The sequence below is a fragment of the Coregonus clupeaformis genome, chromosome 34 (genome assembly GCF_020615455.1).
Source record: "Coregonus clupeaformis isolate EN_2021a chromosome 34, ASM2061545v1, whole genome shotgun sequence".
NCBI lineage: Eukaryota > Metazoa > Chordata > Actinopteri > Salmoniformes > Salmonidae > Coregonus > Coregonus clupeaformis.
Window position 1 is genome coordinate 21,449,380 of NC_059225.1, and position 25,337 is coordinate 21,474,716.

Below are 25,337 nucleotides of genomic sequence, written 5' to 3' on the forward strand. Positions count from 1 at the left end.
GGTGAGAACCTCCTTCCCTCAGCCAGGGCATTGAAAATGGGTCGAGGATGGGTATTCCAGCATGACAATGACCCAAAACACACAGCCAAGGCAACAAAGGAGTGGCTCAAGAAGAAGCACATTAAGGTCCTGGAGTGGCCTAGCCAGTCTCCAGACCTTAATCCCATAGAATATCTGTGGAGGGAGCTGAAGGTTCGAGTTGCCAAACGTCAGCCTCCAAACCTTAATGACTTGGAGAAGATCTGCAAAGAGGAGTGGGACAAAATCCCTCCTGAGATGTGTGCAAACCTGGTGGCCAACTACAAGAAACGTCTGACCTCTGTGATTGCCAACAAGGGTTTTGCCACCAAGTACTAAGTCATGTTTTGCAGAGGGGTCAAATACTTATTTCCCTCATTAAAATGCAAATCAATTTATAACATTTTTGACATGCGTTTTTCTGGATTGTTTTGTTGTTATTCTGTCTCTCACTGTTCAAATAAACCTACCATTAAAATTATAGACTGATCATGTCTTTGTCAGTGGGCAAACGTACAAAATCAGCAGGGAATCAAATACTTTTTTCCCTCACTGTATATTTATTTATATTCCGGATTCTAAAATTGCTCGTCTTAATTTCTTATTTTTTTGTTGTTACTTTTGGATTATGTGTGTATAGTCATTGTATTGCTAGACGTTGCTGCATTGTTGGAGCTAGAAACATAAGCATTTCTCTGCACCTGCGATAACATCTGCAAAACTGTGTACGCAACCAATAAACTTTGCATTTGTATTTATTATGGATCCCCATTAGTTGCTGCCAAGGCAGCAGCTACTCTTCCTGGGGTCCAGCAAAATTAAGGCAGTTCATACAATTTTAAAAACATTACACTACATTCACAACACACTGTGTGCCATCAGGCCCCTACTCCACTCCTACCACTCCTACCACATATCAACAGTACAAAAATCCATGTGTGTATAGTGCCTATGTTATCGTGTGTGTATGCATGTGGCTGCGCCTATGTTTGTGTTGCTTCACAGTCCCCGCTGTTCCATAAGGTGTTTTTTATCTGTTTTTCAAATCTAATTTTACTACTTGCATCAGTTACTTGATGTGGAATAGAGTTCCATGTAGTCATGGCTCTATGTAGTACTGTGCGCCTCCCATAGTCTGTTCTGGACTTGGGGACTGTGAAGAGACCTCTGGTGGCATGTCTTGTGGGGTATTTATGGGTGTCCGAGCTGTGCGCCGGTAGTTCAAACAGACAGCTCGGTGCATTCAACATGTCAATACCTCTCATAAATACAAGTAGTGATGAAGTCAATCTCTCCTCCACTTTGAGCCAGGAGAGATCGACATACATATTATTAATATTAGCTCTCTGTGTACATCCAAGGGCCAGCCGTGCTGCCCTGTTCTGAGCCAATTGCAATTTTCCTAAGTCCTTTTTTGTGGCACCTGACCACACGACTGAACAGTAGTCCAGGTGTGACAAAACTAGGGCCTGTAGGACCTGCCTTGTTGATAGCGCTGTTAAGAAGGTAGAGCAGCGCTTTATTATGGACAGACTTCTCCCCCTCCTAGCTACTGTTGTATCAATATGTTTTGACCATGACAGTTTACAATCAAGGATTACTCCAAGCAGTTTAGTCACCTTAACTTGCTCAACTTCCACATTATTTATTACAAGATTTAGTTCAGGTTTAGGGTTTAGTGAATGATTTGTCCCAAATACAATGCTTTTAGTTTTAGAAATATTTAGGACTAACTTATTCCTTGCCAACCACTCTGAAACTAACTGCAACTCTTTGTTAAGTGTTGCAGTCATTTCAGTCGCTGTTGTAGCTGACATGTATATTGTTGAGTCATCCACATACATAGACACTCTGGCTTTACTCAAAGCCAGTGGTATGTCATTAGTAAAGATTGAAAAAAGTAATGGGCCTAGACAGCTGCCCTGGGGAATTCCTGATTCTACCTGGATTATGTTGGAGAGGCTTCCATTAAAGAACACCCTCTGTGTTCTATTATACAGGTAACTCTGTATCCACAATATAGCAGGTGGAGTAAAGCCATAACACATGTTTTTCCAGCAGCAGACTATGGTCGATAATGTCAAAAGCCGCACTGAAGTCTAACAAAACAGACCCTACAATCTTTTTATCAATTTCTCTCAGCCAATCATCAGTCATTTGTGTAAGTGCTGTGCTTGTTGAATGTCCTTCTCTATAAGCATGCTGAAAGTTTGTTGTCAATTTGTTTACTGTAAAATAGCATTGTAATCTGGTCAAACACAATTTTTTCCAATAGTTTAGTAAGGGTTGGTAACAGGATAATTGGTCTGCTATTTGAGCCAGTAAAGGGGTTTTACAATTTTAGGTAGTGGAATGACTTTTGCTTCCCTTCAAGCCTGGGGGCACACACTTTCTAGTAGGCTTAAATTGAAAATATGGCAAATAGGAGTGGCAATATCGTCCGCTATTATCCTCAGTAATTTTCCATCCAAGTTGTCAGACCCCGGTGGCTTGTCATTGTTGATAGACAACAATAATTATTTCACCTCTTCCACAATCACTTTACGGAATTCAAAATGACAATTTTTTTTTTTTTGCTTGTCTTAGAATAATTTGGTCAGATATACTTGGATGTGTAGTGTCAGCAATTGTTGCTGGCATGTCTTGCCTAAGTTTGCTAATCTTGCCAATGAAAAAATTATTAAAGTAGTTGGCAATATCAGTTGGTTATCTGATGAATGAGCCATCTGATTCAATGAATGATGGAGCTGAGTTTGCCTTTTTTCCCAAAATGTCATTTAAGTGCTCCAAAGCTTTTTACTATCATTCTTTATGTCATTTATCTTTGCTTCATAGTGTAGTTTCTTCTTCTTTTTATTCAGTTTAGTCATATGATTTCTCAATTTGCAATACGTTTGCCAATCGGTTGTGCAGCCAGACTTATTTGCCATTCCTTTTGCCTCAACCCTCTCAACCATATAACATTTTTAAATTCCTCATCAATCCACGAGGATTTAGCAGTTTTTACAGTCATTTTCTTAATGGGTGCATGTTTTATTAACTGGAATAAGCAATTTCATTAATGTGTCAAGTGCAGTGTCTGTTTGCTCCTCATTACACACCACAGACCAACATAAATTCTTTACATCAACAACATAGGAATCACTACAAAACTTATTGTAGGACCTCTTATCCACAATATTAGGCCCAGCCTTTGGAACTTCGGTTTTCCTAGATATGGCTACTATATTGTGATCACTACATCCAATGGATTTGGATACTGCTTTCAAACAAATGTCTGCAGCATTTGTAAAAATATGATCAATACATGTTGATGATTTAATTCCTGTACTGTTCGTAACTACCCTGGTAGGTTGACTGATAACCTAAACCAGGTTGCAGGCACTGGTTACAGTTTGAAGCTTTTTCTTGAGTGGGCAGCCTGATGAAAGCCAATCAATATTTAAATCACCCAGAAAGTATACCTCTTTATTGATATCACATACATTATCAAGCATTTCACTCATGGTATCCAGATACTGACTGTTAGCACTTGGTGGTCTATAGCAGCTTCCCACCAGAATGGGCTTTAGGTGAGGCAGATGAACATGTAGCCATATTACTTCAACAGTATTTAACATGAGATCCTCTCTAATGTTCACAGGAATGTGGTTCTGAATAAAAACATCAACACCTCCACAATTGGCATTTCTATATTTTCTGTAAATGTTATAAACTTGTATTGCTACCACTGTATCATCAAAGGTATTACCTAAGTGAGTTTCAGAGATAGTCAGAATATGAATGTCATCTGTTACTAGCAAATTATTGATTTCATTAACCTTGTTTCTTAAGCTACATATGTTAATGTGGGCTATCTTGAGCACTTTTCTTCTGGGATGCTTACTTGTTTTTATTGCTTTACAGGGAAGCTTAGCAGCAGTAGATGTGCTCATGTTCTTTATGTTAGTGCAGGGTGAGCTGCACACAGTGGACTTCCTCCTCGGGCACACCGGCTCAGTGCTAACAGTATAAATCTGGTTCTTAGGGACATTATTACTGCATACAATAGCTGTAGGATCAGCAGAGGCATTCAGGGCAGGTAGAGGGACATAAATTAGGTTACTTATATTGTCTACCGACACCCCTGGTGTAATGTACATTTGCTGAAGCATTTTGACAACTCTGCGTTACAATGGTAGGGATTAGCTGAGCTGGGCTTGGGTCATTGCTAAGTCATTGTCTCAACGCAGCCTTATAATGCTGTGAAAGGATCCAGGAACCAAAATGATTTTGGTGGATCCCATCCTCCTTATAAAACGTGTTTTATTTCCAAAAGGTTTCGAAATTGTCAACAAAAGTTACACCCATTGAGCTGCAATAATCACGTAGACAGTTGTGAAGAGCAAGAATCCTGCTAAAGCGTTCAATGCCACGATTCAGAGCGGGCACAGAGCCAGATATGATGGGATTTTTGTTAGTGTCTAGCAGAGAGTCAATCAGTTCTTTAAAATTTTTAACTTTGATAGAAGCGCAATACATATCGTATCGGCTCCTAAGTATTGTGATAATATCGTATCGTGAGGCCCCTGGCAATTCCCAGCCCTAGAATTACCTTGTAATTACACACATAACTTTTGATAAATGGACTGCAAGTCATGTCTATTTTTGTTCAGCCAATCCCAGCCAATCCCAGCGTAATAAAGATGGCAGAAGAAACATAACACAAAGCTGCCTGAATCAGCCCCTCGTACAAACAGTTGGCTCCAAGCCTGTCAAAAGACACAGGGACCAAAGAGAGACTCCTGTGTAGCAGTTTTATGATGAATTGTGTTGCTCTTTTTGTAAAGACATCTGTTACAGTAACACACTCATTCACATTGGTGGTGCATAGAACTTGAATGCTGCCTGCCTGTCATTTTATACCACAGCCAGTTAGTTTTTAAGAAGTGGCTCTGTGTGAAAGAGTCATTTCAAGGACTACGGGAAAGGAAGAGACCCTCTAAGACGTTCAATGGGAATCATAAAGGGCCTGGGAGACTTTCAGAAGGATACATTCTACAGCCTAATGTTCAACAGAAAAAGGAACTCACTTCAAAATGAAAGAGAGCGAACTGCTGCCTGGATTGCCTAGAGCTCGGGTGAGCAGAGTTCTGTAGATAGAAACGTGAGGTAAGAAAGAAGTATCATTATGATACATAATTATGGCCTGCTGCTCATCATAGACTCTGGAACAGAGGTAAGAGAAGGAGGAGTGGATGGATAGCCAGTAATTGTAACTGAACCATACAATCTTGACCTCAAACATTATTGTGTTGGCAAATACAGTGCGATCTTGGCAAGGACCACTTTCCATTGCAAAGTTATTCCCTCACTCTTTTGTTACAGGGCTTAGTTTTTACACAGCGTTTGTGTGTGTCCATAACACTTCCGTATATAACGTTCAAGGGGACACGTATCAATGCACCTATAAATCTGCTTTTAAATCTGCACAAAACAACGGTCCAAAACTTTCCTAGTGCGAGACAAGAGGTTTGAGAGGCTTTTTATGAAGGCCTTTCATACATATAGGCTATAGGTCTAGTCTCCCTCCATATTGCAAGTCTTATGAAAATGTTAATCTCTGGGCATTTAGACGATGTAGAGCTTTAAAAACAAACACACTTCATTTATAAAGATAATAATATTGTTTGGACATCAATCATCTCTTATTTTGATGCATCATTAATCAGGAAAAATAGCTAACACATGCTGCTTCTTCTGGGCTTTAGGGGAGGTCTCCCTCTCACTCCACATATCTCAGGCCTGCATCCCACACATCCCTACTGTACAGTACAGCCACGCCATGTTAAAGATCCCAAACACAAAAGCACGCTGTCTGCTACTGGCCACAAGAGCTGTTTGAGTTGTTCATTTACTACTTGGGAATAAAAAAAAGACTAAACTCCCTCTCATTACTGTTTCTGTCAAATATATTCCAAAACGATTTTTGTCTCGAAACACCACTCGGCCCATGATTGATTCTGAAATGAACACAACGTCCCTTAACAACTCTCGAAAAAACTATTACCGTTTGCAGCCTTTCCTGTTTGACAGTAATGGCTTGGTCATTTCATTTCAAGCCTGCGTCTGACCTTGACATTTTTACATGTTATTCAAATAACCCTGGGAGAGTTTTAAAAAAAACTAGATCCACTCGCAAATGTAAGTGTGCATTAAAACACTCAGTGCTATACTCTTCATCATGCTGGTTTTCTCTCCTGCCTTCCTGGAGAACCCACGGCCAAATTTCGACCTTTGTTCACACCAACCACCCGAGCCGTCCAAAAAACAAAACACAAACGCTACACAGGAAGGTAACCGTTAAATGAAACATTGTAGCGGATTTTACGGCCCTTTGGGTCTCTTTCTCTCTCTCTCTCACTGAATAGATTCCTTAGTTATTTATCATAATTCCCCTTAATGAGTGTGAGGGTTTGATGCTTGCCAATGAAGTGTCAACCAATTGCGGTTTTACATGTGATTATCGGTATCATTATTTATCATTATTATTATTATTATTATTATTATTATTATTATTACCCTTTTTTGCATAGCAAAAGTGTTATGAGCAATTACGCTGAGACAAGTGGCCTGTAATGGGAGCAAGTGCACAGGGTGCCACATTACTTGCCAGTGTAGTTAACTTGTTTTATCACCGTGCCAGGCTCTGCCATTTTTGTGTTGTTTTATATGCATCAGAACTGGACTGACTATGAAGGCTTGTTTATTAGCCAGAGGACTGAAAGACAGTCTGAAAGGTTCACTTTGTTCCTTGAAGACCTCTCTACTGTATGAATTATTTAGTCTTTATAACTAAATACGTTGTCATCCAATACTCCTCTTTCTACGCAAACAGAACATTCGCTTTTGTTTATGACAACAACCACTGGTCTGGTTCTCCATCATGAACTTGGCACCAGAGACAGTAATCTATATCCACCTGTTTTAAAGAGAGGGTTATTGGCATACTTCTGTAATGGGATCATTGCTTAATTGACTGTGGCAACAGGCACTTGCTTCCAGTTGGGAAGAATTAACTTAGACTCTAAATGTAGGATATCATTTTGTCAGTTATGAAATATGAAGTGGAGAGAGACCGGTGTGAGTGCTACTGGGACATTTACTATTATTTTTAGAATTCCTCTGCAATTTTCAATCCTACAGGGTTTTTGAGTCAGATGCTAGACATTTCCACATATCTTAATTCATCATATAAAACCATATAAAACTCCAAAAGCCACTCTTATCGTAAAAACCTATAAAAAAGCCACAGCCTTATCAGTTTGTTGGCTATGTTTCTGAAAATAAGCCTTGAATTTATTGAGAGGTTACCGTGGTATAAATGAATGCATATGGCTTGCATTGTCCCCTGAGTCACTCTGACAAATAAAATACATTTTTAGGCATTATTTATTTTTGAGGGACAATTGCTGATTTAAAAAATCGTCCCATGCAAAATAAAGACAGCCAGGAAAGATTCCAGAAAGTTTGACTGTTGAAGGGAACTAAATGACAATTAAATAAACGTGGGCATGCCGTAACATGACAAATGATTTAAGAGTCTGTCAGCTTACATTTCTGACATTATAGAGTAGTCATTTTCTAGGCAGCTTTCTCTCAGTCCGCCCATGTTCATTACTAATGGGAGAGCTGCTTTAGACTAACACATCATTGGGTGTCTATAAAATCAACACTTTACTTCATCTTTTGTTAACAGTGGAAAAGAACACATTCCTCCTGCAGTCACATAAAAGATCAGAGCTAATAGAATCTGTGAATCTGCAAAACTTTACATTTTGTCCAAATAATCACTTCGGCAGATACAGCGTAAAGGATGAGATGTGACAACTTTTGGGAGAGGAAAAAGTGAGACTCCCATATGAAAAAAATGAAAAAAAAGAAAAGAAAAAAAGAAGAAAAGTGGTTGTCCCACTGGCTATCATAAGTTGAATGCACCAATTTGTAAGTCGGTCTGGATAAGTGCGTCTGCTAAATGATGTAAATGTAAAAATGAACAAATGAGTCTCGTAAAGACGCCACGTGATTGCAGCACATCGACCCTCATCCCAACTGCTATCACTACGATTTCCTTTGGAATGTACTGTAGACCCATCCCCATACTTTAAAGTTAGCTCTCTAAATTCCCGTCAGACTCATGACACTAAGTTTGCAAACATATTCTGAGTATTACAAGCACCTATGGCTGCCCACTCAATACATGCTAAATAGACATCAGTCAAAACAAAAATAAACCTCATGAGATATCTCTGTACTTCTGTGTGGGTAATCTGTCAAAGTCAGGCCAGGCTAATTCTATAGGCTAACAGTAATTACACCAACCTACCAATGACATAAGACATGCCCCACTCTAAAGTACTCCGCCCCCTCACCCCCCCCACTACAGTAAATATGGGATCACGACCAGCAACACCCAGTTTAACTCTGGTGCTGGTCAGGCTCCAGTCTGAGTGGGGCTGTAGTGATAATGAGGGGTAATAATAATGGGAGGAGAGAGGGAGGGAGGGGATGGAGGGAGAGGGAGGGGATGGAGGGAGAGGGAGGGGATGGAGGGAGAGGGAGGGGATGGAGGGGATGGAGGGAGAGGGAGGGAGGGAGGGGATGGAGGGAGAGGGAGGGAGGGAGGGGATGGAGGGAGAGGGAGGGAGGGAGGGGGGGGAGGGAGAGGGAGGGAGGGGATGGAGGGAGAGGGAGGGAGGGAGGGGATGGAGGGAGAGGGAGGGAGGGAGGGGATGGAGGGAGAGGGAGGGAGGGGGTGGAGGGAGAGGGAGGGAGGGGATGGAGGAAGAGGGAGGGGATGGAGGGAGAGGGAGGGAGGGAGGGGATGGAGGGAGAGGGAGGGAGGGGATGGAGGGAGAGGGAGGGGATGGAGGGAGAGGGAGGGAGGGAGGGGATGGAGGGAGAGGGAGGGAGTGGATGGAGGGAGAGGGAGGGAGGGAGGGGATGGAGGGAGAGGGAGGGAGGGGGTGGAGGGAGAGGGAGGGAGGGGTAACGTTACTTAGCCACGTTCTCCATGCTGATGGAGCACTTCCAGATGGCCCCGGTGGTGGCGGCCAGGAGCTGCTTGTTGTCTGCCTGGCTCAGCAGAGTCACCAGGGGCTGCAGGCCCTCGCACTGACGCACCAGGTCACGGGTACGCTTGTCCTCCGCACACTGAGGCAGACAGACAGACGGAGAGAGGCAAGAGATACAGTATGTCATGGGGTCTAATAAAACATTGATAGACATATTTTTGGATGCTTCTTGCCCTAATGCTTATGCATTGTCCACATTCCCAGCCTCAATTTATTTTTGTTTATTTATGATGGACTGAAAACATTCTAAACATGAGGCACAACCATGGTTACCTTGAAGATGGCACTGGCGCAATGCATCTGTAGCTCGTGGTTGTCACAGTTGAGGTTTTTCACCAAGTCCTCGATCATACCCTCCGTCTGGATGGCAATCCTGTAACTTCTCTGGAAATGAACGTTCAGGGAAAACACATAGGCAGTCAATGACAGTGTTTTGGTTTGCAATGATGAATTACTAGGTGGTCCTCTTCAGTGTGGCTGCCCACTAAACCAGAAGTATACCTGAAATGGCTCCTTATTCCCTACATAGTGCACTTCTTTTGGCCAGTGCCTAATAGTGAGCCCCTCACCTCTGAGGCACACTCCTGCAGGGTTCCCACTACAGGGATCAGCATGTTCTCGTGGGGAGACTTGAGCAGGCGGGCCAGAAGAGGGATGCCCCCGGCCTTGCGGATGGCCTCTTTGTTCCTGGTGCTCTTACTGCAGCTCCAGAGGGCCAGGGCCCCGCAGCGAGCCACCTCCACGTCCTTCTCCTGCTCCTCTGTCAGGGCCGCTGAGTCAGGCACGCAGTCTAGTAACTCCACCTGGGAACACACACACACACAGAGAACACACACACTCAACGATCCAGTGTGCATCAAATAAAATGTATATCAGACAATGCGAAAGTAATGTCTGATTTGTTCAATGAATGTGAAAACCACAGGAAATGCTTTAATGATAGCTGTGGTTTCCATTGACGCAATGTATTAAACGAGAATAGCAAAGTTGTTGGCCATGATTAGGTGCATCATTAAATCCTATTAATATGGGGGCTGACAGAATAAAAAAACAGATATTCAGAATGTGGAAAAAGAGCAGGTCTGCGTGTTGATGTTACGATGTTGAAATCCCAGAGTGACCCTTTATGACCTTCAGTCTGTGTGTCAGGGCTGTGTTAAGCCATAGTTCCTGCACGGCCACTGAGACAGAGCAGGCAAAGCTATTACACATGTTATGCAGTTCAAAGGTGGTCTCAGTCTGTAGTTTAGCGTGAAATTAATCTCTCCCCTGCAATGACTGCAATGAGCACATCCGATTTGGAACTTGAGGATAAATATACAAGGCCCACAGGCTTTAATCACAGGTCGCTCTGTCAATAAACATCAACTCAGATCCAAGGATGTCAGAGGACATTCTATCTGTTGCCCCCCGACTCACTTTGATGTTTTGTGACATGAGATTAGGGGAAAGGAGGGGTGAGGGTGGCGTGTATGCAGGAACCCAGTGTATGGAAACTGGAGGTAGTTAGAAGAGCCAGCGCTGTGAGGAGCTGGGTGTTGCTGTGCTGGGTTGGGCTGTGCTGTGTGGGGAGTTCTGTAGTGGGGAGCCATGATTTGGCTATATTGGACTATATTGTCTAAGTTTCTGCTTTACTACAGCATGTGATTCCAAATTGGCTCTGTAGTGGGTTCGTTAGAGCATGCTGCTGGCAACATCAGCAGGGCTGTGGGTTCATTTCCCGCACGGGTCACATATACACATATATTTATGTGTCACTGTCAATGCTTTGGATCAAAGTGCCTGTCTAAATGACATTAGTATTATGTTCCCTTGTGCAAGGCTATGCTTTTCTGTGCTTCAGTGCAGTGCAGTATGTATCTTCCCACTAGACTCACCAGTCTCTTGATCCCTCCGTGCTGTCTGACTGTCCTCCTGGCCCGTCTGAACTTGGCCACGTTGGCGATGGTCTCTGCGGCCAGGCATTTTAGGTCCTTGTCTGGGGAGTCCAAGATCTTCACCATGGTCTGCAGGCCCCCCAGGTCAGCAATGGCCCGGCGGATCTGAGTGTTACGGCTGATCTCCTTCAGAATCTTCAGAGAGCCAATCTAAATCATGCACAAAGATGGTAAGTCCACAAAGTACATCTCACTAAATCTCCTTAGCAAGAAAAAAACATTGGCTTGTATAAAGAAAAACTGCAAAGCCAATGTCAACAACATAGGGTAAACATCTGTCAACAAGAGCACAAATAAAGAGCATTAGGTAAACTCCCAAAACGTGACCCCTAAAAATAGACAGCAGTTTCTAAAGAGTTCAATATAAAGGCATGCTGTATAAAAAGCGTCCACACATCTCATTAGGTCTATTGGAGTCTAATTGCTACCCTGTGTCTTTAAAGGGCCTCCAGTCAGTACTCTGGGTATCTGAAACACTAGGCTGGCACACACAGCACAGGGGTGGCTCTGTTCCCCCCGCGGGCATCCAGGTCCGCTTGGCAGGGAGCAGGGACTGGGAGGGCTACTCACTTTGCATTTGATTTCTTCTGTATCCAGCAAGTTAATGAGGACTTCAAGGCCACCTACATCCCGGATGGCCAGTTGGCACGTCTCCTGGGCTAAATTAAAATCCCTCATGGAGCACAGAGCAATCACAGTGGCCGTCTGGTTGCCTCCCTGAAATAATAATAACACGACACCAATGAATAAATTAATGAAACAGCAGACAGAGAAAATAAGAATTAAAGAGACATTTAGAAAAATGAGGACACAGTGTCTCTCCTCCTTCCCTACTTTTCTCCCCCTCTCTTTTTTCTCAACTGATCCCCCTCTTTAACCATGCCTGCTGGGGTTATTTTGTGATGGTTAAACACTGGTGGAGAGAAACTATTTGATACGGAATAGCACTGACTCTGTCTACTAAGATGCCTGTGGCCAGAAACCATAGACAATGACCTACGTTAAAGATAAAAGAGAAAAATGAGCATTGAAATGTTGATTGAACATAATAATGAGTTAGCATTTCAAAAGACACTCTGTTTTGACAGTTGCTATACACACACAAAATAACTCAAAGCTTGTTTCTACCCAATTAGCTACTTAGTAACTACTACTAAGCAAACAAGTGGTTTGGGGGTAAAAAAAATCTGTTCTTTGATTTCACTTCAAGTGCCTCAATATATGGGAACAGGATATTGAGCCGATTTGGGTTTATTGCTTCTTAAGTGCAATGTGTACAAAATAATGTAAAGATGCAACACTGGTGACTGGGGTCATTCTCTGACCTATATAATGATAGGTGATTGGGTTGACAGTGTAACACATAACCAAACAATTTAGTTGAGATTGAGTGTGGCAGTACATGCATAAAGAAGGAAAAGTTGGCGGAAGGTAGATACAACAATTGCCATTGTCAGATACTTAGTCTGTATTGTGTCTTCTTGTTGCAGTGTATCTTCTGTTGATGTGAAATATACTGAACAAATAGAAATACTGAAATAAAAGATCCCAGAAATGTTCCATACACACAAAAAGCTTATTTCTCTAAAATGTTTGTTTACATCCCTGTTAGTGAGCATTTCTCCTTTGCCAAGATAATCCATCCACCTGACAGGTGTGGCATATCAAGAAGCTTATTAAACAGCATGATCATTACACAGTTGCACCTTGTGCTGGGGACAATAAAAGGTCACTCTAAAATGTGCAGTTTTGTCACACAACACAATGCCACAGATGTCTCAAGTTTTGAGAGAGTGTGTAATTGGCATGGTGACTGCAGGAATGTCCACCAGAGCTGTAACTCAGTAAAATCATTGAAATTGTTACATGTCGCGTTTATATTTTTGTTCAGTATAGTTTAGATCATGACGGAACAAAACCATCTAATTCCAGATTGAAACAGCAGTTCTTCGCAGTAGGTAGAAAATACAGCAGTAAACTGGTGTAATACTAGATGTGTTACACGACTTTGAAATGTGACATGGCATCCTAAAGTCAAAATCTCCTGGCAAGTGAACAATCAAAATCTTATTGTTTTATTTTTTCTTGCTGCGCTTGTTTGAAATGAACCACAGATAGACCTAGAGATCAGTGAGTTCTTAGGGCACTACTGCAAGTCGTCTTATTAGTTACACACTTCATAAACATCTCAGACTCAGGACCATCCCAGACAGATTACTATACCCACGCAGAGAAGACTCAAACCTCTTATGTAATGAACGTATTAAAGTGAGAAAGAGGAGTTATTTAACGGAAAAAAACGACTATGAATAACAGTATGTTCTATGCAGTTCATGTTATGGGAGTACAGTTAAATCACTGTATCTGGGTGAACCGTGATATGAAGGAGTTCTCAAAAAGAGGTAGCCTGAAACACTGTTGGGAGTGGGATAATGGGCACATGTGTTCCCCATATTATGACGTTGGCTTAAATGTGAACCATTTGTCTATTAACAGCAGTGTATCTACTTCTTCTTTAGTCCACACCACCACTTCTCACTCTTCAAAGGATTCAATGAAGCTACGATCATACCTTGTAAAAACAAAACGCTATGTTTAGAACTGATACCAGAGAGAAAAGATCATATGCTTCCAGTTTTGTTAGCTTTGGTCTAGAAGTATTGTAGGCATTCTTTAAAACATTTACAACATCTGACAATCTGTTATGATGGATGTCTCTGACTCTCCTCCAGCTAGCATGATAGGGGCAGATGTGCAGGCAGAGGGGGCAGATAGCCTACAACTCAACCACTGTCTGTCAAATGGCACACTATTCCCTATATAGTGCACAATCATAAGGGCCCTGGTCAAAAGCAGTGCAATATAAAGAGAATAGGGTGCCATTTGGAAAGCAACCTCTGTCTGCATCTAAAGACTACAGCTTATGAAAGACACATGAAAAAACTGTAAACATAACCAAAGACTAGAGTTTACATAACATGATGAGAACATTTTTCTACAGTATTTATGTGACTTTGGGGCATTTGTGATTCGCCACAGAAAATAACAATACTGAATAGATTTACACTTGTCACAATAGGGGGGATCACAGGGAAGACTGCAGAGGTTAGGCTGCTATGTGTTTTGTTTATAGTAGTTTAAACCCAGGTGAACACATCTGCTCCAAACCTGGGGAGGGACCCACTGCTCAAGACATTTCACTACCAGCGGGATTTGGCAATAAGGATAGAGATGACTAAATGTCCTCATAAATTACATCCAGAGGAAAAATATCTTTAAATATTTCACATTACAAAGCAGGGAAAGAATGAAGGGGATTCAGCATTCATAAATACAGTATACTCTGATGATCTGGTGAATGTAGTCAATTACCAATATATAAAATAAGCATTTCTTATGGTCCGTTAATTCAGACACATACATTACAAACTGAGCAAGAGCAACAGACACCAAGTAAGCCTTGGGAAGTAAACATCACATAAAGGGAATGTACGTGTTAAGGTTGCTTTGGAATTCACACCAGACACGCAGGGCGGATGATCATCATTAATCAACAACTCAATGGTAATTCCTCAGGTCAATTATAGAGACCATTGTATAAAAGATGTATCTACTTATCCAATATCATTGTTGGACTCAAAAACTACTTTACAAGCAATTAAACACATTGAGGGATAACATTTAATTAAAGGTGTTAACCTGATATCACCCATTTAAAAAAAAAAGTGTGCTTTTGTCTCCCCGATGTAATTGTTCAGACCTCCTCACCACCAGAAATGTCTGAAACCTTCACTGCTTGATACAACTAAGTGCAAACAGCAAGGTAATAACCTGTGTGTGTGTGTGTGTGTGTGTGTGTGTGTGTGTATGTATCTATGACAGGTGGAGTGGAGCCACTATCTGTGTTCCTACTGTCTATGTTCCTACTGTCTGTGTTCCTACTGTCTATGTTCCTACTGTCTGTGTTCCTACTGTCTATGTTCCTACTGTCTGTGTTCCTACTGTCTGTGTTCCTACTGTCTGTGTTCCTACTGTCTGTGTTCCTACTGTCTGTGTTCCTACTGTCTGTGTTCCTACTGTCTGTGTTCCTACTGTCTGTGTTCCTACTGTCTACGTTTCTACTGTCTGTGTTCCTACTGTCTACGTTTCTACTGTCTGTGTTCCTACTGTCTGTGTTCCTACTGTCTGTGTTCCTACTGTCTGTGTTCCTACTGTCTGTGTTCCTACTGTCTGTGTTCCTACTGTCTGTGTTCCTACTGTCTATGTTCCTACTGTCTGTGTTCCTACTGTCTACGTTTCTACTGTCTGTGTTCCTACTGTCTGTGTTCCTACTGTCTACGTTTCTACTGTCTGCGTTCCTACTGTCTGTGTTCCTACTGTCTACGTTTCTACTGTCTGCGTTCCTACTGTGTGTTCCTACTGTCTACGTTTCTACTGTCTGTGTTCCTACTGTCTATGTTCCTACTGTCTGTGTTCCTACTGTCTATGTTCCTACTGTCTGTGTTCCTACTGTCTGTGTTCCTCGACCTCAGTCGGTGTAAGAAAGAATCAACCAGCTTGGCAGAGGCCACATCCCGGAGGATTCATGTGGTTTATACTATTATGTCGTTTCTGAAGCAGACTAGCCATGTAGGGTACAGATGAAGAAAAATGTAGCCATCTACTGCCAAGTCCATTATGGGTAAGGAATAGGGAAAGAATGATTGGTGGTTCTCTCTTACTTCATATTGGACATAGGATCATGTATAAAATAAAATGTTGAGCATATGACTGGCCCTGCTGTCTTGTAGCGGCTAGTGAAATAATACAGTTTGTGTCAGGCGTCCAAACATTTTGTGGTATATTCTGTCACTAAAAAGTTGTTTAATTTAAAAAGTATGGAAATATGTACAGACATTCATAGTGAAAATGACTTTGTCTGGTGCAGAAGTAGCCCACTTAATTTCTATGGGTTTCCAAAATAATGGTTCAAACTGTTGTATTTATATTTTCCCTTTTAGTCTGAGGCTTACTATCAGCAATTATATTTTTTCCTGGTAGTTAAGAAACTATTTCTGAAAAAGTATTTATAACATGTTAACATGGCTGAATACTCTGTTCAAAGCTTTTGCAAATAATGCTTAACTTGTAGAAATTAGGTTAATGTGAGGGTAGTGACTGACACTGGCTCTTTGCACAGCAGGAGAACTTGAGGTAATTAGGAAAAGGGTTCTCATGCGATAACATGGGGTCTGTAGTTCTGCTACTGACCAGCAGAGGGTGGACAACCTCAACAAGGGTTAAACAAAGTGTCATCATCGTGGATGGACGGTGGAGCTCACTAGACGGGTGGGTAAATCAGGACACCTACTTACATCACCTTGCTCTATGCAACATCTTACATTTTACTTGGAAATTAATATACACATAATAAATCTATGGTTGTTTTATTATAAAATTATTGCATGCATGTATGCCACATCTTTATATAAATAGGGGCTATCAGTTACTTTACTTCAGGACATAAAACAAAATATACTGTAATCTCATTGTTATAAGATGATATAAACTAAGGGGCATATCCTAATGCTTATATATACAAATACATATTAGGGACAAATAAGGGATCATCTAATGTGTTATTATGTGGCAGTAAAATGAAGAAGCCACCTATGCAACAAAAATGACCACATTCTAGCAGTCATTTTAAGAGTAAACACTTACACAATAGACAACCTTTCAGTGTGGTTTGCTAAGTAATAAACATATTAATAAATTTGGCACCTAAATATATCTATTTTTTAATCATCACTTAAGCCACTTACAATTAAGATACTAATCGTCAATGCTTTATCAAAAACAGCAGAGTACAAAGTAGGATAATAAGTAGGACAGCATATTGTATGGAACTGTTTAGTTACCATATATCTAATTCTAGCTAATGAGGCAGTTTGGCTTCAGCTTGTAAAACAAATACCCTGAGGTTACCTACAGTGCATATTGATGGTAATTATGTGGTATGGAAACTATACTGTATGTTCTTCAATCTACACAGAGAGAGACCGATACCGTGTCCCCCACTTCCAACGTTGATGGAAGTGGTGGACACAAAAAATTTGAACTCATCATGAGGGGCCGCAGTGGCTCGCAGGTCTGCATACCCACATCAATATCCACATATGCAGTCAGAGCCGGCCCTAGCCTTTTGGGGGCTCTAAGTGAAATGTTGTTGATTTCTGTAACAGTTAGCTTACCTGTGTAATATTGACATAAGCTCAGAAACACTTGTTCCGCAAACATGGTCCTGTTTTATCAATTGCTGTGCTGATCAATGGGCAGTTTATTACCTCTGTTAAAATAATATGCATCTTAAAGTTATGTGTGTATTTGTATTTATTTTTGCAATAAAGATGGTTACGCTATAATAATACACATTTACAATAGGCCTATTTATAAAAATATATACAGCCTAATGATATACAGTATATATAGATTATTTTAATAGCAGGACGCTGTGAATTCCATTATTCATTTTACATTTTAGTCATTTAGCAGACGCTCTTATCCAGAGCGACTTACAGGAGCAATTAGGGTTAAGTGCCTTGCTTAAGGGCACCGACAGATTTTTCACCTAGTCGGCTCGGGATTAGAACCAGCGACTTTTCGGTTACTGGCACAACGCTCTTACCCACTAAGCTACCTGCCGCCCCAGAGTATGCAGAGTATGAATTAGGCTGTTTGAGAAGGTTTGAATCCTAAGCAACCTGCATACACATTGTTTGAAGTAATAGACCAACATAGCTACTGTAGTAGGTCAAAGCTGTGTGCTGGAAAACCTTGGTAGAGCTTGAGTTGAGTAGGCATTGTGGTGCTCATGTCAATTTCCTTTCATTTTCGGCTTCAGACCAATTCCTACCTCTCACTTAAAACATAGTTTTCTGTTTTTAATTTCCATGGTTTTCATACCGGAAGGTGATTATGCAACATTATTATACAACATTATAATACAGCATAACACAGCAATACAAGTAAAGTAAAAAATACACCATAATGGCAAATGGCAACAGAAATAATGTAGTTATTAGTATTTATTTAATTTAAACAGCTGTTGGAAAATACCCAAAATAATCAACATGTCGCCTACCCATTAACTATTTACTGTACATACATTATTGACTGTCACATTAGGTGGCTCGGAGAGCAATGCATGAAGTGGCACATATTGCTTGGTGTTCTGCGCCAGCAGAGGGCCTGTGCTACTTCTCTCCCTGACATCCTAGTTATCCATCTCGGGGGAGACGACTTGGGATACACCAACGGGATGGCACTGGTGCGGCAGATGTGCGGATTTAGAGGTGGTCATCCGAATGTTTAACGGGACAACGGTGGTCTTCTCTGATATCGCGCAGCGGAGGAGCTGGATGTTCCAGTGGCACCAGAAGATAACCAAGTGCATAGAGTGGGCCCAGCATGATACACATTTCAGGGAACACAATCCACCACCCAGCCATTAAGCAGTGTGTCCCTGGGATGTACCATAGGGGTGGAGTGCATCTGACGGATGAGGGCAACAATGTATTCCTTGAGAGTTGGTCTCTCCAGTATCCACCCCTCTCTCCTCCGTAGTAGCAAGACGGAGTAGGGTTCAATTACGGCCCACAATTCGGGGTGGTCCTGCATGTGGGTATTCCTGCATCTGCAGGAACCCCTCTTTATACTTCTTGTGGTCCATTTTTAGAAAAGCTAGGACTCCGGTACACAGGCGAGAGCGCTCCAGTACAGTAGGTGGCAGTAACGTGCCATAACGTTGGATGCCAACCGCCGATAAACCCCACAGAAGAAGAGGCGGGGGTGACAACATAGGTAGGTAGCTAGCTAGGCACAATGGTAGACAGTATCCTTCATCCCTGACTGTTGGGCACTGTTTCAGAAGGTCTGTTAACGATGGCAAGGGCAGGTGTTCGGCAGGCGTTAGTGAAGAACACTGGTTTCTAGCTAGTTAGCTAGCTAACTAGGACTCTGGTACACAGCAGGCAGGCTAGGTAGCTAACACTAGCTAGAACACAGGTAGACAGTGTCTTTCGCCCCTGCCTGTCAGGCACTGTTTCAGAAGGTATGTTAACGATGGCAGGTGTTCGGCAGGCGGGAGTGAAGGACACTGTGTGCTAGCTAGTTAGGAGGACTCACACAGCAGGCTGGAGGCAACACCGGTAGCTATGCAGGAACCAATGGGATGCTTGAATTGAACAGGCCGCTGTAGTAAACACCACAGTCCCCGTCCATTGCCATTCAATTATGCTCTTTTAAGAGCCACCTAATAATTGAAAATAAGCACACACCGTGCGTGCGTGTGCGGGCCGGTGTGTGTCGGGACTGGGAGGGGTGTGTCAACACTATAAAGAGAATACGTTTCTTCTCAGAGAGGCGAACCCAGGACCTTCAGATCCCATGGCGGTGATGTTAACGCTTAAGCTACAAACCCTGTCATGAATGCATTATCTTGACAGGAAGCTTTTGTTGTAAAGGAAGCTTTTGTTGTTGTTCATTCACTCAGTACTGATTTAACATTTATTTATCTTACTTGGTTAAAGTATTTTTTTTAAAGAGGAGGGAGCGTACTGAATCAATGCATAAGGTAAGGGCTGTAACGTTAGCTAACTACATTGCTAAGCAAGCCAGGTTGACTAGTGTGACATTAGATGAGCAATGCCCATTGCATGTATTATACATTAGCAACCTGGCAGTTTCCCAAAGTTTGGTGTTGACTATGAACTGTTGTTGACATCGCCATTTGTCCATACAGCTAATGTTACAGCCGTGTTGGCTTGTAACTAGCTAGCTAACGTTACTGGCTAGCTAACTGGCAATTGCAGCCAAGGACGTTCGCCATCTTATTTATGCTTATTTGTTTGTGTTCCGATTACATGCAAGTGTCAAGGCCAACAGTTTACACAGATGACTTTAGCCATGTGAAAAACCTTCCATAGCAAAATATAGCTAGCTTCCTTTGCTTCTAGATTGCCTCTCATCCGACTGGTGTTAGGTAGCTACTAGTGCTGTTGTTGCGCAACCCAAGTGCTTTGGTCCGGTTTTAGAACTATGAGATTCGGCTGAAAGGATGTTAGCATTCTCAGAAATGCTACAAAAAGTAGTACATTGTTGGTGAGGGCAGTAAATTATACATTTTATATCAAAACTGTTTTCCCTACAAACAATGGTCACTTTATGGACGCTGCAGTCTCGTTCTTATCCGACGCCTAGATATTGAGCTAGGTCATTCTTTCCTAATGCTAACGACCCTGTTAAAAATCCGGTATGCGGTTCTCGGTAACGGCCGGACGGCACATGATGAGAGGCTGGGAGTGTGTAGTGTACCTCCAATCAAGTTGATTTGCACATATTCATTGACATTGGTGTAATATTGGCTTAGATATGATGGTAGGGAGATTTCAATTTAACATTGGGCTTCAACCAATGCATATACTATTGTGGGGGCTACTGTACATGCCTTGTTTCTTGCCACAAAAACAACTGTTTACATACTCTACTCCACAAACACAAGTCTCATCTAAAGTGTTTAAATCATTGCAGCAAGCAACATGTTAACATCATTATAACATCATTGCAGCAAGCAAAAACACAACTCATGGCATACTGTATGTGTATTCACCGGCACACATATATACACATTAGTATACATATTAGTACATTACATAAGACATTCAAACCGAATGCAGTGTAGGCACACATATTAGCACTCTGGGTAAATATCCTTAGATAAATAACCATTAAAACACAACACAGATCATTCATGTGTTGCTTTATGAAAGTCTCAATCTTCCTGAAGTACAAATGTCTGTCTATACCGCTGAGAAGAAGAAGAAAAAAACTGTTCTTACTCCTAAAATAAAACAGATATTTAACTTGGCTCTGGGTTACTTTTAGCTTCTGATGGTAATGATATTATAAAATGACTACTGGACAAATCCCATAAATAACTCCACTGTGTGGTTTCCAGACAGATATAATGCTGCCTGGGAAGTACAGGTTTACAAATACATATTGTTGAAGGCACAAACTATCACTACGAAGTCACTCCAATCCCACTGAAAAGTATAACGTATACAAACAAAATGAAATTTGAAAGTTCTCTTATTTTCTTTTTATATCATTTACATAAATCATTTTTGGAAAAGAAAGTCACTGCTGCTTTCCTAAGAGGGAATTTTCATTAATTTTCTGATGTTTTGTTAAGCTAAAAATATCTACCTGGAACTGAACTTTGCATGAATGTTTTCTTTTAGAGATTTACCACCGGTTGCCCTACGAATGATCTTATTAGGGGGTACCAATTGCAGTATGAGCCAAATACTGTACCACAGCTAAGTTTCTGCTAATGTTTAATACTCCTAGATCATAGAGGTACGAAATAATGTAATTAATATTGAATTATTATACCGTAAATTAATTTAATTAGTATAAAAATTACATTTATCACACATTTGATTGTTGTTGTTTTTTTACTACATTTAAAATGGCCGATTCATAGCTGAGAGAAGCTACCTTAGGTCATGATCATTAAAGTATAGGGGCCAGATATGCAATGAATGACTAACCATAATATCATATGATTGCAGTTACGTCATGTCATGGGCCTAAACGGTATCTATCCAAATAAACTGACCGGTAACCACAGAGCGAGAGAGAGAGAGGGGAGAATTCCTTTCAAATCAGGCAGTAGATGGAGGTATTACCAGTCAGTCTGGGTCACTGGCGTTTTGGTCCTTTTGTGTTTTGACACATTAATATTCACCATATGCACTGTCAGACCTTTCAGAGCCGCATTTCATTTATGCTCTGTGGTGTGGGCAAACAGCACGTCCAGCTGCTGCGTTTAGACAGCTCTCTTCTATCTCCTAAGCGCTGGCTCACACATGCACCCAAACAGGCCTAGTGTGTCAGAAACCAGAATTCCACAGACCCAGGCCAACCACTTCAATAAACATCCTACTACAAAGCAGGCGCTTTAAAACAGGAACACCTTATACAGTGCCTTGCAAAAGTATTCAGACCCCCTTGGATTTCTTCACAATTTATTGTACTACAAAGTGGGATTAAAATTGATTTAATTGTCATTTTTTGTCAACAATCTACACAAAATACTCTATAATGTCAAAGTGGGAGAAAAATTGGAACATTTGTTTTTTAATAATATAAATTACAGTGAGCACCATAATTCATTGGACAGTGACAATTGTTTTGTTATTTTGGTTCTGTACTCTAGCACTTTGTCATTGTATCCTTTCAAACTCAATGAGGGTGAAGTGCAGACTGTCAGCTTTAATTTGAGGGTATTTTCATACATATCGGATGAACCGTTTAGAAATTGTAGAAGCTTTTGTACATGGTCCCCCCCATTTTCGGGCATCAAAAAACATTGGACAGATTAACATAATGTAGAATAAAGTAATCAACTGTTAATATTTGGTCGCATATCCTTTGCATGCAATGACTGCTTGAAGTCTGCGATGCATCGACATCACCAGACGCTGGGTATCTTCCCTGGTGATGCTCTGCCAGGCCTGTACTGCAGCCATCTTCAGTTCCTGCTTGTTTCGTGAACTTATTGCCTTCAGTCTCCTCTTCAGCATGTAAAATGCATGTTCAATTGGATTCAGATCCGGTGATTGACTCGGCCAGTCAAGGATTTTCCACTTTTTGGCCATCAAAACCCCCTTTGTTGCTCTAGCAGTATGTTTAGGGTCATTGTCTTGTTGCATGATGAAGTGCCGTCCAATGAGTTTGGAGGCATTTGGTTTTATCTGAGCAGATAAAATATTTCTGTAGACTTCATTTCTGCCTGCAGTCACATCATCGATGAAGACAAGTGAGCCTGTTCCACTGGCAGCCATACAGGCCCAAGCCATAACACACCCTCCACCATGTTTCACGGATGAGGTGGTATGCTTTGGATAATGGGCATTTCTTTTTTTTGTCCACACTTCCCTCTTTCCATCACTCTGGTACATGTTAATCTTTGTCTCATCTGTCCACAATACTTTTTTCCAGAACTCTTGGGGCTCTTTTAGGTGCTTTTTAGCAAACTGTAAACTCGCCTTTCTGTTCTTCAGGCTTATCAGTGGTTTGCATCTTGTAGTGTACCCTCTGTAGTCCTGCTGGTGTAGTCTTCTACATACAGTGGGGAAAAAAAGTATTTATTCAGCCACCAATTGTGCAAGTTCTCCCACTTAGAAAGATGAGAGAGGCCTGTAATTTTCATCATAGGTACACGTCAACTATGACAGACAAAATGAGAAATGAATTTATTAGCAAATATGGTGGAAAATAAGTATTTGGTCAATAACAAAAGTTTCTCAATACTTTGTTATATAACCTTTGTTGGCAATGACACAGGTCAAACGTTTTCTGTAAGTCTTCACAAGGTTTTCACACACTGTTGCTGGTATTTTGGCCCATTCCTCCATGCAGATCTCCTCTAGAGCAGTGATGTTTTGGGGCTGTCGCTGGGCAACACAGACTTTCAACTCCCTCCAAAGATTTTCTATGGGGTTGAGATCTGGAGACTGGCTAGGCCACTCCAGGACCTTGAAATGCTTCTTACGAAGCCACTCCTTCGATGCCCGGGCGGTGTGTTTGGGATCATTGTCATGCTGAAAGACCCAGCCACGTTTCATCTTCAATGCCCTTGCTGATGGAAGGAGGTTTTCACTCAAAATCTCACGATACATGGCCCCATTCATTCTTTCCTTTACACGGATCAGTCGTCCTGGTCCCTTTGCAGAAAAACAGCCCCAAAGCATGATGTTTCCACCCCCATGCTTCACAGTAGGTATGGTGTTCTTTGGATGCAACTCAGCATTCTTTGTCCTCCAAACACGACGAGTTGAGTTTTTACCAAAAAGTTCTATTTTGGTTTCATCTGACCATATGACATTCTCCCAATCCTCTTCTGGATCATCCAAATGCACTCTAGCAAACTTCAGACGGGCCTGGACATGTACTGGCTTAAGCAGGGGGACACGTCTTGCACTGCAGGATTTGAGTCCCTGGCGGCGTAGTGTGTTACTGATGGTAGGCTTTGTTACTTTGGTCCCAGCTCTCTGCAGGTCATTCACTAGGACCCCCCGTGTGGTTCTGGGATTTTTGCTCACCGTTCTTGGGATCATTTTGACCCCACGGGGTGAGATCTTGCGTGGTGCCCCAGATCGAGGGAGATTATCAGTGGTCTTGTATGTCTTCCATTTCCTAATAATTGCTCCCACAGTTGATTTCTTCAAACCAAGCTGCTTACCTATTGCAGATTCAGTCTTCCCAGCCTGGTGCAGGTCTACAATTTTGTTTGACAGCTCTTTGGTCTTGGCCATAGTGGAGTTTGGAGTGTGACTGTTTGAGGTTGTGGACAGGTGTCTTTTATACTGATAACAAGTTCAAACAGGTGCCATTAATACAGGTAACGAGTGGAGGACAGAGGAGCCTCTTAAATAAGAAGTTACAGGTCTGTGAGAGCCAGAAATCTTGCTTGTTTGTATGTGACCAAATACTTATTTTCCACCATAATTTGCAAATAAATTCATGAAAAATCCTACAATGTGATTTTCTGGATTTTTTTTCCTCAATTTATCTGTCATAGTTGACGTATACCTATGATGAAAATTACAGGCCTCTCTCATCTTTTTAAGTGGGAGAACTTGCACAATTGGTGGCTGACTAAATACTTTTTTCCCCCACTGTATGGCAGACTTTGACACAACTACACCTGCATCCAGGAGAGTGTTTTTGATCTGTTGGGCTGTTGTCAGGGGGGTTTTCTTCGCCATAGAGAGTATTCTCGGGTCATCCACTACAGTGGTCTTCCTCTGTCTACCGGGTCTTTTGACATAATTGAGTTCACCGGTTGTTTTTTTCTTGTTAATGATGAACCAAACTGTTGACTTGGGCATGGCCAGGGTTTTTGCAATGTTCCTGATTGATTGATTTTCATTTCTGAGCCTTATGACGGACAGCTTCATTTGCATCGACACTGCTGTCTTCCTCATGTTGTCACACCCCAACAACAACCTCCAAAGGCAATAGCAAAGTCTAGAATCAATACTATTAATCAACAGCTCTCCTGCATTCACTAACGACACAAATGAATACACCTGCCTAATGACACACATCTGTGAAGCCAATTTAACAAATACTTGTAGTACCTTAAAATGGGGGGACCATGTACAAACGGTGCTGTCATTTCTAAACGGTTCATCCGATATGTATGAAAATACCTTCA

At 41.6% G+C, this 25,337-nt stretch overlaps 1 protein-coding gene across 1 annotated transcript in view; it reads right to left on the reverse strand.

Moving 5' to 3' along the window:
- The window catches only part of LOC121549948 (outer dynein arm-docking complex subunit 2), a 98,731-nt gene that overhangs the window by 44,744 nt on the left and 28,650 nt on the right, over positions 1–25,337 (reverse strand). The window contains exons 11-15 of the mRNA XM_041861950.2: positions 11,639–11,785; positions 11,009–11,218; positions 9,701–9,934; positions 9,405–9,515; positions 9,056–9,210 (exon numbers count right to left, since the gene is read on the reverse strand). Of these exons, the coding sequence (XP_041717884.1) occupies positions 9,056–9,210; positions 9,405–9,515; positions 9,701–9,934; positions 11,009–11,218; positions 11,639–11,785 (857 nt within the window). The remainder of the gene's footprint in view (positions 1–9,055; positions 9,211–9,404; positions 9,516–9,700; positions 9,935–11,008; positions 11,219–11,638; positions 11,786–25,337) is intronic.